The sequence below is a fragment of the Bison bison genome, unplaced genomic scaffold, assembly GCF_000754665.1.
Source record: "Bison bison bison isolate TAMUID 2011002044 unplaced genomic scaffold, Bison_UMD1.0 scf7180017864519, whole genome shotgun sequence".
Lineage (NCBI taxonomy): Eukaryota > Metazoa > Chordata > Mammalia > Artiodactyla > Bovidae > Bison > Bison bison.
The window spans coordinates 17,756,681-17,770,049 of NW_011495072.1; the positions used below are offsets into that span (position 1 = coordinate 17,756,681).

Here is a 13,369-nt window from a genome sequence, read left to right on the forward strand (position 1 = left end):
CTTTCTGATAATCTTTACATAAGATGGGAATTGAAAGAGAAACAGTTATAAAATATCAAAATTAAAACTTATTCAATCTTAATACTACTTTTGGATTACAGTAGCAGGGTAAGATCATTTTTATGTAGAGTTGCTAATTTTAGATTCTTATTAAAATAGCATTACTACTGTATGTTATATATTATTTCCTTTAGATAGAATAGTGAAATGAAGCCAGCTGTGGAAGATATATAATTTTGATCATTTTCTTGATGTAAATGATGTAAATTTAATGCCATTTTTTTTAATGACATTTTTTGGTTAGAAATTATTTATCCTTTTGGTTAATCTGTAGCTGTTTTTTGTAGACATCAAGGACATCGGATTTTTTTCAATCTTAGAAAAGTAATTATTAATATATGATTATTTATATTACTTCATATATTTATGACATTTATCTTACTTTAACATAAATACATGATATGTTTGTTCCTCATATCTGACTTTAGATAGAAATGATAAGCTACCAAATAAATTTTTACCAAAAGTGGAAAAATATCATCTTCTTAGAGATTATTTGGTAAAACTGTAGTATGTGAGTGAGGGACACTTTCAGTACATTATGTATTTAAATTGCATTGGGTCTTTTACAGGGCCCTTCTGGTCCACAGGGTCCCATTGGCTACCCTGGTCCCCGAGGAGTAAAGGTAAATAATATTATATTTTCCACATTATTTAATTTCAATGTAAAATATTATAGTCATTTAATTCCTCTAATTTATTCCATAGGGAGCAGATGGTGTCAGAGGTCTCAAAGGCTCTAAAGGTGAAAAGGTAAAACATAATTTATTTAGGTGATTTTAATTGGTATTGTATAAAAAATTAAATTTATTCAATAGATATTTCATTTCTCAAATATATTGAATGATTACTTATGTATCAGACACTGCAAGTCTAATAATTTTGGACTCTATCCTGAAACTTTAAAAGAAAAGTTTTATATCCTTGGGTGAGGATGAAATTATAGAAGAAAAAAAAAGGTATATCATATATAAAATCAATTCTGCTAAAGTTTTATTTTTACATGTCTTTAACTTTTCTAAATTATAAGATTGACCGTATGATTGTATTTGTTAAGACTGGATTGGATCCAATTATATGCATAACAGAGGAATATTTATTCCCTTTTTTCTCTACTAAAATTTTCATTCTTCATAAATTGAAATAAAGTACAAAATAGGAATTAATTGTTGGAAGAAGTCTTTGTATGTGATAATGCATGCATAGCAAAAGCTTAAATGAGAAGGAAATAAAGAGTAAAACCAAATAAATATGAATGAAAGAATATGCACTATTTTAAAGTATACCAATAATTTAATTTGATGAAGAAAACAAAATTGAGATTTTTTTTTCATTAAATGGCCTCCCTGGTGGGAGAAATGTTTAAGATAAATGTAGAGCTCCCACATCCTCAATGATTATGTTGAAATGGAATGACACTACTCAGAACTGGTACTGCATTAATTCTTACTATATTACATTTTATAACACAAAGTACAAAGTGTTAAGGGAATTTCATGAGAAATATATGGAATATACATTTTTATTTCAAGGATAACTATTTATTCCTACAGTCATAATATTATTAAAAGCACCTTGAATGGATTTGATATCAGTAAGGAATAAATGACAAGAAGGGATGTATTTATTATATATGTCATATTTTATTTTCTGAAAATAATAGGTAACATACTGAAGCATTGTCAAAGTATGCGACTATATTGTCAAGTCTAGTGCGTGAAAATATGTCATGTGTTTTAAATTAACTCAGCTACTTTGATTTGAATCCCAATTCATCTTTATCATCTCAGTTGAACTTCAGGGTATAGTGTCTTACTGAGCTGACAGCAGAGTGATGGCTTAGACAATGTTGAACTTGTAATTATTTGCAAGTAGCCTAGGCAAAAAAAAAAAGTATGTGTGTATATATATATATATAGTCTCAGTTTGGAACTTAGAATCTCAGTTTTTGTTGTTAATACATTTAAATATCAATTCAAATTTTTTCTGTGGAATTAGTGCCCACCAAGAATTTTAGGGAAGGCAGTGTTTATATGAAAGGCATATAATTGGAGTGGGAAAGTTGTGAACTTTTTGGAAGGAGAGGTAGTGGCAAATGCAAAGGAAAATAAAATTATAGATGATGAGATATTTGTGAGAAGAAACATACTCAGGAAAAAAAATGTATGGAAAAAAATTTTATATTATTGGTTATTTTGAGTTGCATATGGTCTCAGAAGAAACAAGTAGATATATAGAGAAAGAATTAATGTTTTTAATTGGGAATTAAACATTCTGAGTTCTGATTATAGTGCTCATAGTAAAGTTGTAAAGCTAACTTGTAAAGTTAGGTTGCTTACTTTCCCTGAGCTTTATTTTAAGTCTATAAAATGAGGACCTCATCCTAAAAAATCTCTAAGATATTTTTCAGTTGTACCTTTCATTCCATATCATATATTAACCTAGTAATATATTGTTTACCTAGATTTAGAGAAGTTTTGTATAAATTTTAATGGAAACTTTTTATAACAAGAATTCTTCTTATTTTCAAACTTTGTAAAGAACTATGAAATCCTAGTTAATTTTAATGTATACTATTTGTTTTTCTGAATATATATTATAATCAACCATTATCTCAGAAGAGATGAGGAAGGAAATTGAAACTATTTTCTTTTTACAAATAGCAGTATTAATTAATGAAAGCTGAATTACCAAGTTAGTGCCCTAACTAGAATAAAATTCTCCACTGTTTAGAGTCAGCTTTATTCCTTAGAACTTAAGCAACATAACCCAGTCAAGCAAGTGGCACAGGCGAATTCCTTTTTCACCTGTTTTCTAAAACCTGTTTCCTCCAGTCTAAGTTCAATGCATGAAACAGGGCACTCAAAGCCAGTGCACTGGGACAACCTGAGGAATGGGATGGGGAGGGAGGTGGGAGGTGGGTTCAGGATGGGGGACACATGTATACCCATGGTTAATTCATGTCAATGTATGGCAGAAAACACTACAATATTGTAAAGTAATTAGCCTCCAATTAAAATAAATTAATTAAAAATACTAACTAAGATTTGATAATTTAAGGACTGGAAAGCTTAGTAGCTTGAAAGTGCCATTTGTTTTAAAAATGTCACTTACTGTAAGGATGTTCTTACTAACTTACTATCTAATTTATTTTTAAAATTATGAATGTATTGAAAATAAAGTTTTGATAGCAGTAGCCTCTACTTCACTATATATTCTCTTAAAATATCTCTCCTTGAAAAAAATGTTAAAAACTATTATTTATTTTAGACATAGAGTGCAGTAATTTTTTAAACTAAACTTGGCAACTGTGTAATTACTTTTCTCTCTAGGGATCAGGTAATAAAGACACCAGTCAATAGGAATTTAAGTGGTCATTTTCAGCTTTTAAGCCTCTGCTATTACCCAGCTGCATTCAAGGCACTATATCAAATTTGATTCCTTTTCCAGGTCTTGGCTTCCCAGGTGGCGCTAGTGGTAAAGAAGCTGCCTGCTGATGCAGGAGACATAAGAGATGCCAATTGGATCCCTGGGTCAGGAAGATCCCCTGGAGAAGGGAATGGCAACCCACTCCAGTATTCTTGCCTGGAGAATCCATAGACAGAGGAGCCTGGAGGGCAATAGTCCATGGGGTCGCAAAGGGGCACAACTGAAGCGACTTAGCCTTTAGCACTTCCGGGTCTAAGTCTCACATATCCTTACTAACCTTATATCTTCTGGACCTTAGCATACATTACCAAACTCACACTGAGGCAAGGATGATTCCAAATTTACATTTAATAAATATCTGTTATATATCGTGATTTTGAGGGTCAGAATGTAGTAGGCATTGGAGAGCTAGAGGTTACTTAGGCGTGATTCTTGTATCCCATGGACGGGTAAGCCTGGTAGGCTACAGTCATGGGGTGGCAGAGTCGGACACGACTGAGCGACTTCACTTGCACTTGTTTTTCAGCATTGAGTAGAAAGAAAGAGACCTGTGATTATTCCCCTGTGGCTCAGACAGGATGTTATGTTATATTAACAAGTGATGAGTGCGGCACATAGGATGAAGAGGTTAATTTTAATAGGCAAAGAATGAGGTCATGGAATACCTCGTGGCAATGAAAGTGTAGTCCCTGGGCCCTGTTCTGACTCTTTGCAACCCCACAGACTGTAGCCCACCAGGATCCTCTGACCATAGAATTTTCCAGGCAAGAATCACTGGAGTGAGTTGCCATTCCCTTCTCCAGGGGATCCTCCTGACCCAGGGATCAAAACCAGGTCTTCTGCATTGCAGGCAGATTCTTTACTGATTCATAGCAGAATCATGAGCTAAATCCTAAAAGATGAGGAAAATCTCACCAGGTAGACAGAGAAAGTAAAAGATTTGCAAATGTGTGTGTATGTGGAAGTGGTTAACCAATGCAAGAATTACAAATGGAAATACAGCACATTCAGCTTTTGTAAAATTCAGTTCCAGTGTGTTGGATGAAAGTAGAAGGGATATTTAAACCAAAGATAAAACTATAGAGGTGAACAAAGCCTCAATCGTGAGGGAGATGGCAGCTTATGGTCATCATTAGCACTTTGGAATCATTGATTCCAAAAATTGATATGATCAGTTTTGTGTCTTGTAAAGGTCATTTCCACAGCAGGATGTGGAAGTGTAAGTACTAATCTTCCTAGCTCTGTTCTCATACTTGGCCTGACAGGCCTTTTTCTCAAACTCTGCAAGTCATCCATTCTCCAACTGCTAATTAAGGTACCAGCTGCTCTGTGAATTCTCCAAGTACCCTTCTGTCCTCAGCACCACCACTACTGGTACCAGCGCAGCACATCATTATCATTATCCTCATGTCTTTCATCTCTAAACACCCGTTCTCCTCCTCCTGAGCCAAAATTAATGCAAATTATTGGTAAAACAAAAACTTCAAATTACTCCACAGTGCTCTGAATAATTGCTCAACTAATGTTATTGAATACATGAATGATTATTCCTTAGGAATTTTTTTCTTGAAATTAAGAGACAGTAAAGTCATTCATGAAGCTGGATATAGTAAAAATGACTAGAAGTATTTTCATAGTCAAAATTTCTCCTCTCTTTGATAAGGATGCCCAGTTTTCAGCATTCCTGGTTTGTGCATATGTGCCAAATAGCAATCCCTATTTATGCATAAAGGATAATATTAATTTGCTTATTCTTCACCTGAAGAGAGGTTGTAATATAGAGAACAGGTTGAACCAGAAGACGTTTATCTAAAGCACAGGAGACAAGATGAATGACATAAAATGTATAGGTATGTATCAGCAAAGATAAAGAATTTATTTCGTCATCCAGGGTTCTTGTAAACCAAAGGTAATTAAATTTTTACTTCTTTGTTCAAATAACATAGGATACATGTTGTTACAAGATAATGGTTATTTTCCCCATAAGATAGAGAAGATTTAACGAACATATTTGTGAAAAGTTTTCTAGTAACTTAGAGCCATTGCTGCTGCTGCTGCTGCTAAGTCCCTTCAGTCGTGTCCGACTCTGTGCGACCCCAGAGACGGCAGCCCACCAGGCTCCCCCGTCCCTGGGATTCTCCAGGCAAGAACACTGGAGTGGGTTGCTATTTCCTTCTCCAATGCATGAAAGTGAAAAGTAACTTAGAGTCATTAATTATGGGGAAATGAGAGAATACTGGAAATAAAGGTTTAAAATAGGGAAGAGAAAGTTTTCACAAGCAAGATTCATATTTCTCAGAACAATTTTTCCTAATTATCAATACTCATAATTTATATAGTATTTTCCAAACAATTGATTAAGTACTTGTTTTATTATTTATACTTTTTAGGGTGAAGATGGTTTTCCAGGATTCAAAGGTGACATGGGTCTCAAAGGTGATAGAGTAAGTAAAAAGAAAATCTGCACTAGTACATGCGTTTATGGATGTGTGTGCTTATTTCTATATAGTTAAATACTGCAAACATAGAATAAGTCAAGTGTTTGTACTACCTGAGACATTTTTCACTTCCACTTTTATATGAAGATTAGGTGTCTTAATTTCTGTGGAAATAAAATATTATTATTTATTTTTTGGATGCTATGCTAAATATATGTCCCATAGCATATCTACACATGCATAGTTATATATTTATATATATATATGTATAAATACACAAAATATATATTATATCATATATGGTATTACTGTTTACAGACATTTTATAAATTGATGATCAAATTGCTTTATATAATTAATTCAATAGATTTGTTTTAAATCTTATTCATATATAATGAGCTATGCTTCCTGGAGACTATATGTGCAACTTTCATGAATTTTCACTTTATAGTTGTCTTGAATTTTTGAGTCACAATATAGTACACCGTTTTTCTGTTAGCGAGTATCTTGAAAATAAAAGTTTGTCACCTAAAGTAAATTAAATGTTTTATTGGGAAAATTTGTTTTATAACTAGCATAATAGTATCTAATAAATGGAATAAAAAAACATGGTATAGAATATTGATTTTCCTAAAATGCATATAAAGCCTATGTCTGGGATGGGAGCAATAGCATACACATTCTAGAACCTAATACCTTAAATGTGAAAATAAAGTTTAAAGTCAGGTGAGATATTTTTCTTATGTTCCAATCAGTGATTTCCAAAGTTGCTATCATCTGGGAGGAAAAATTATTTTCCCTCCTACCCTGATAGAGTCTCAGACTGGAGCCCTCTAAAATTACAGAATGACAGAAGACAGATTAATAAGAGATAAGCAAACAGAAGTTTATCTTATGTATCATGATTATACATGGGAACGCTAAATGATGAGTAATTCAAGCGTATATCATTTTAGCAAAGGAACAATAAATTTTAAAGAAGAAAGGACTTTGAGTTTCTATTGCTATAAACTGTGGGAAGGCAGATAAATGGAAACTATTAATGTTATATAAAGGCTAGTTGGAAAGTTTGCTGTATAGATATATTCCTCTGGTGCTTGCTTCTGGCTCCAGACTAGTAAGGGTCTAGTTACCTCTAGTGACTAATTTTTGTCTTTTCTGATAAAGAGGGTAGGAAAAACACCTTTGCAAATTTGTTCCCCGCTTTTAAGCAAGTACAGGGTGGGTAGATCACTTTTTCTGTATCTGCTCCTTCTCACTTGCCTTCAGTTCAAAATAATCCTTATGCCAAAGTGGCGTATTTTGGGGTAGCATATATTGCCAACCTATAGTATCTAATTTTGATTCTTATTTTCTCTCTCTCTGTGACTCAGTGAATTAAAATTAATTTAGTGTGATACATGGTAGCATAGGACTTCTGTAGCTTTTCAAATGTCAGACTGTATTGAGTCATTTATGTATTAATTGAAAGATTGATAAAGTCAAAGACTTTCAGTCCTCTTTGTCATATATATGAGTAAATAAACCAAGAATTGAAGAATATAACTTTTTGATGAACTATAATTTCTGCCGTTCAGTCTCAAAGATATTTTAAGTTGCAAGAATGCTCTTACTTTGTTATCAGGGAGAAGTTGGTCAAGTAGGTCCAAGAGGAGAGGATGGCCCTGAAGGCCCCAAAGGTCGAGCTGGTCCAACCGGAGACCCCGGTCCTCCTGGTCAAGCAGGAGAGAAGGTGAGTGAACAACTTTAAATTTACAGGTCCTCTTGTACATGATGTTTCATTGTCATTTTAGGGTGATTTTAATCACCCACTATATAAATCAAGAGTTTTATCTAGTTTCAATTTTTTGAATTTCAATTTCATATCCATATGCTACGTAGAAGTATAATCAGGAGACGGGCACATTCATCCTCTTCTTCTGTTCCTTATTTTCTAGTCTCTTCTCCCATTGGCCATGTAGCATCAGCCACTCTTAACACTCTTCTATATTAAAAGTGCAGAATCTGCCTGTGATTAATGAAGGATGAAAGAATCAATGAAAAGTGGCCAACTTATTGTTTTGGAGCAAGTTGAGACACCTTTGGCCCTAAAACCAAAATGTTCTTTTCTCAATATTTCCACATAAGCATGTATTTTTACAGGATAAATGTTTCAAAAGATACTGATGTTCAGGCCATACTTTAAGAGGTTTTAATTCTAATCCAGTTTAACTCAGGCATCACCATGTTTTAAAAGTTCCTAGATAATACTAATGTATTGCTTTCACAGCCACTAAGCTATATGCATATGTCAAAAATATTTGCAACTGTTATATTTAGATATAATATTAGGCAACATTAAAATTATGCCTTCATAGAATATTTAGTGATATTGTAAACAACTTATAGGGCTTCCCTGTTGGCTCAGATGTTAAAGAATCTGCCTACAGTGAAGGTAACCCCTGTTCCATCCCTGGGTCAGGAAGATCTGCTGGAGAGGGGAATGGCAACCCCCTCCAGTAATGAACCTGAAGTTAAATTAAGAAAAACTAGAAATACTGATGATAAGTGCTATCCAATTATGTACATTGAAGGAAAATATAAATAATACATGTCTCTTGGTGGTATAAATCAAACTATTCCTTTTTTTGTAAGTATGTCTAGTCTCCAATTTTTTATATTGAGCATATCATTATTCTATAAATATGAAAATAGCATGCTGTATAAGAAAATTGTTGTCTCTGCCCTTTACCATCCTGTTCCAGAAAAAAAAATAGGGATTATATAGGTATTGTGACTAGACAAATAAAAAATCATTTTCTCATGTTATCATGAGTCATTTCTACAGTTTCACATTCCCAGTTGCTGTTTGTAAACCAATAAATAATGTCATCGTGTTTAAGCAACAGAAGGAAAAGATGGGGTTCAGGGCATAAAGGCTTATAAGACCTATGAACCTTCTGCTTAAAGTGCTCCTTTGCCAATAGTTTAAGGATATTCTAGGACCTTCCTCTTTTCTCAACCCCACTGTATTCTGTGTAAGTTGGTCCCACAAACTGTTCTGAGGCATCAGAAGTTTACTTCCCAATTTTTCATCTTTAGCATTTCATTAGTATTTTCTCCTTTATTGAAGTTGCCTATCACTATACTGAAAATACAGTTTTTCTGTCTGGATTTATTTTTAAATGACTCTAAAATGAATGAATTTGCATTCTAATGTAGTAACATAGACTGCAAAAGTTTTCTGATCATAATTAAGAGAATTTCATTAACCTTGAAATCAGTAGCATAAAACAAGCTGTGACAACTTACTGTGTCCAAGGTGACATCGTTATAAGTATGGTTCTTAAGGCTTGTTTGAATATTTTTCGTGTGAAGACCGCTTACCTATGTAAAGTTGATCTTGAATCAGACAATTGTTTAGTTCAATATAAGATAGTGAAAGTGAAAGTCGGTCAGTTATATCTGACTCTTTGTGACCCCATGGACTATATAGTCCATGGAATTCTCCAGGCCAGAATATTGGAATGGGTAGCCTTTCCCTTCTCCAGGGGATCTTCACAACCCAGGAATTGAACCTAGGACTCCTGCATTGTAGGCGGATTCTTTACCAGCTGAGCTATCAGGGGACCCCTATCTATAATAACAAGATCATAAACTGTATTCTTAATTTCTTGCCTTGCTTCATCCAGTAAAATATTTATTTTTGTTCATAAAGCCTCCTCATCTTTTAAAGTTTTATAGGTAGTAATTTGGACTTGTTTATGTTTTTGTTATTTATTTTGAATGCACATAGGAAATAATAATACTATTTGTCTGTTAATGTTTAAGATTTTGATAAATATTTTATATATTAAACATACTTTCTTAAGATCTTAAGGAAATTGTCTCAGTCAAATTTCACAAACATATATTTTATTCAATCCACTTATTTTAATTTTATTTTCTTTCTATCCAAATTTTTAAATTAATGCTTTGTTCAGGGGGTCAATTTTGTTAGTTTAGTGTTTTAAACCTTTTAGTATATGCTATACATCGTTGGACTTCACTGTAATTTATCATTTGTTTTAGCATTTTCAAACTGAGTAGTAATTTTATTGCACTGGAAGAAAATAGCTACACACTCAAGTTTCCACCCGTAGGAATTAACACTCCACAAAAATCATTGTTTAGCTCTGTCTCTCAATATTTGGTATTTATTAACTCAATTTATTCAGATATTTGAATAAAAGAAGAAACTTTGCTCAAAAACTAGGTTAAAATTTCTTAATATAGTTATTTAAGCTTTCCTTTAGTAAAAAAAAAAAAGTTTACATGATTGCTTGCTTTCTATTTACAGTGAGAAATTAAATAATTTTTTCAAATAGATTACCTTTAGTTGAAATGGCAAAACCTACATGCAGTTCTAACTACAGCCATTCATCATAAATAGTATTTAATTTTGATAAAATTTAGGTGAATTCTTACCATATTCTTTCATTCACAAACAGTCCTAGAATTATCTTTACTCAGGGCTCTATGTCAGGGTTTCCCTGGTAGCTCAGCTGGTAAAGAATCCGCCTGCAATGCGGGAGTCCTGGGCTCGATTTCTGGGTTGGGAAGCTTCCCTGGAAAAGGGAATGGCTACCCACTCCAGTATTCTGGCCTGGAGAATTCCGTGGACTGTATAGTCCATCGGGTTGCAAAGAGTTGGACACGACTGAGTGACTTTCACTATGTCCTTAAAGAAGACACTATCACTTAAGAGGTTAAGTTATTGAACATCATAGCATTAGTAACATTTTTTTCCTATTCAAATTAAGAAATGTAGTGAAAGTAAAGAATGGAAAAACTTGCAAATCTTCCTTTCAAATGCTCTAATAGACTGAATTCTATTTTGAAGTGATTATTATTATTATTATTTTAACTTTAGGGGAAACTTGGCGTTCCAGGATTACCAGGATATCCAGGAAGACAAGGTCCAAAGGTAAAACAATTAGCTTGATTTTTATAGCTTGTTTATTAGCACTTTGTCAATACATTTAACATTAATCATCTATGGTTACATTTCAGTTTGTAATGTAGAGATGATGAATCCTTAAAATATAATGTTACAAGAGAAAGTCAGATGCATTTATGGGTACTGGGATTGCAGAGAGTTCAGAGAGCTTATGTGATTTTGGACTGGAGTATTTTAGAGACAGAGGAAGTCATAATCAGCCACTTCCTTGTAATTGGAATAAGGTCTATTCCTAGGCAGCATTTAATTAATAGATCTAGAAGTTTTGATTTCCTGTCTAGTTCCCTAAAGGTTTGAATTACCATTTGATATTATTTTAAGAGAAAGAATGGCTCTTCTTTCATCCTCTTCATTTTCCCTCATTTCCACAGAATCAGTTTCCTAGGGCTACTGTAACAAATCACCACAAACTTGGTTATTTAAACAATGGAAATTGACTTTCTTACACTTCTGAAGGCCAGAAGTCTAAAACTGAGGTGTCAGCCAGCCCATACTCCCTCCAAAAGCCCCGTGGGAGAATCTGTCCTGTCCTCTTCCATCTTCCTGTGGCCCTCGGCATTTTTTGGCTTGTGTGCAATCTCCAACCCCTTCTTCACATGGCCTTTTTTTCTGTGTTCTTATCTTCTCTTCTTCTTATAAAGACACTTGTCATTAGATATGAAGACCACCTGGATAATTCAGGATGATCTAATTTCAAGATCTGGAACTAAATTACATCTACGAAGACCCCTTTTTTCCAAATAAAGTAATATTCAAAAATTCCAGAATATTTGGATATTTGATATGTCTTTGAGAGGACTACTACTCAACTCATGCACTCAATGCACTGAGATTCTATTTTTGACTATGTGAAATATACATATTTTAAGCAAAAAAGTGTTTTTAAAATACATGTTTACCTTGTATTAGTTTTCCTTGAGCTCATTATAGAACTTCACTAAGGATTCTTTTGATTGATTGACTAGTTACATTAAATGGTTAAATGATTTCATATATAAATTTTGCTTATTAATATAAAGGTAGTTACATGCACGTGAGATTATCTATATCTATCTACTATCTATCTATATGTTTGTCATCTATCTATCCCTGTTTGATTCATTAATGTTTGACAGGTTTATAATATAAGGATACATCCTGGTTGGGTGTAATAATACCCAAACATATATTTATTAATGTTTCACAGATAATCAATGGGAGACAAAAATATCCTACCTCCTGACAAATGTGAATTTCATGTACTTGTGACTCATTATCATGTGATAAGAGTATTTTAGGCTTGCCATCCAGTTTTGCCCTATTCACTGGCTTTCTAGAATATTTCCTTGTATTCTAGGAGGTAATGGAGCCATTCTAAAGAAAGATGCATTTAATCTATGATTTAAAAAATAATGCAAGCATTAATTAGTAATTTTTACCTTTTAAATATTGTCTCTAATACCCTATTCTGTTACCTAGTTAATTTCCTTTTGGATGTCAAGCATTTTCACAAGTGCTTTGAGTAAAAAAAGATATTTACTTTATAAAATACAACTTTAAACTATTCTTAACTTATTGGGTAAATTTTTGATCTAAATTGAATTGCAGTTGTGGTTGTGTTTTGATTTAAAAACAAAAATCTGTTTTTACATTTACATGAATGAGTATAGTTTTCTATTAAGTGTTTATTTGACATCCTTATATTTTTCTGTTTTTCCTAAGTCAATACTATGTTCAATAATCATTCAGTTCTTTAGTAACAAAATGGACCAGAATGACTAGAGAGAAATGCTTCTTCCCCGAGGAATCAAACATTGCATTATTACCTTTTAACCTAAATGTATGAAATTTTGGTCTTTATCTTTTTCTTTTACTTTTTCACAACTTTTTTCTATGATCAAAACCATTTGTTTCTCAGTTCTTAAATAAAAAATGATGGATACATCAAAAATCAAAGATAGGGTCACATTCCTTTCCTATGTGGAAGCCAGTGAATTTTGAATAGGCTTAAGTCTTTATTATACTAAATATGAAACTAGACTACTAATCCCTTTCAAGCAATATAAGGACTATAATCGGGCTTCCCTGGTGACTCAGATGGTAAAGAATCTTCTTGCAATGCGGGGGACCTGGGTTTGATCCCTGGGTTGGGAAGATCCCCTGGAGAAGGGAACAACTACCCACTCCAGTATGCTGGCCAGGAGAATTACATGGACCGAGGAGCCTGGTGGACTACAGTCCGTGGGGTCGCAAAGAGTCAGACATGACTGAGCGACTTTCCCTTTCACTGAAACTTGGCTGCTAATTTTCAAGCAATATAAGGACTATAATTAGACAATATAATTTATGCAATATCTTACTAGAAATGTAAACCATAATGGGTTTTTAAAATATGTACCATTATGCTGCTGCTGCTGCTCAGTCGCTTCAATTGTGTCTGACTCTGTGCGACCCCAGAGACGGCAGCCCACCAGGCTCCCCTGTC

General features: G+C 33.4%; 1 protein-coding gene across 1 annotated transcript in view; it reads left to right on the forward strand.

The window, feature by feature from the left end:
* Positions 1–13,369, forward strand: part of COL11A1 (collagen, type XI, alpha 1) — a 226,752-nt gene that overhangs the window by 111,520 nt on the left and 101,863 nt on the right. Inside the window, exons 27-31 of the mRNA XM_010830962.1 lie at positions 633–686; positions 769–813; positions 5,880–5,933; positions 7,552–7,659; positions 10,819–10,872. Coding sequence (XP_010829264.1) covers positions 633–686; positions 769–813; positions 5,880–5,933; positions 7,552–7,659; positions 10,819–10,872 — 315 coding nt within the window. The remainder of the gene's footprint in view (positions 1–632; positions 687–768; positions 814–5,879; positions 5,934–7,551; positions 7,660–10,818; positions 10,873–13,369) is intronic.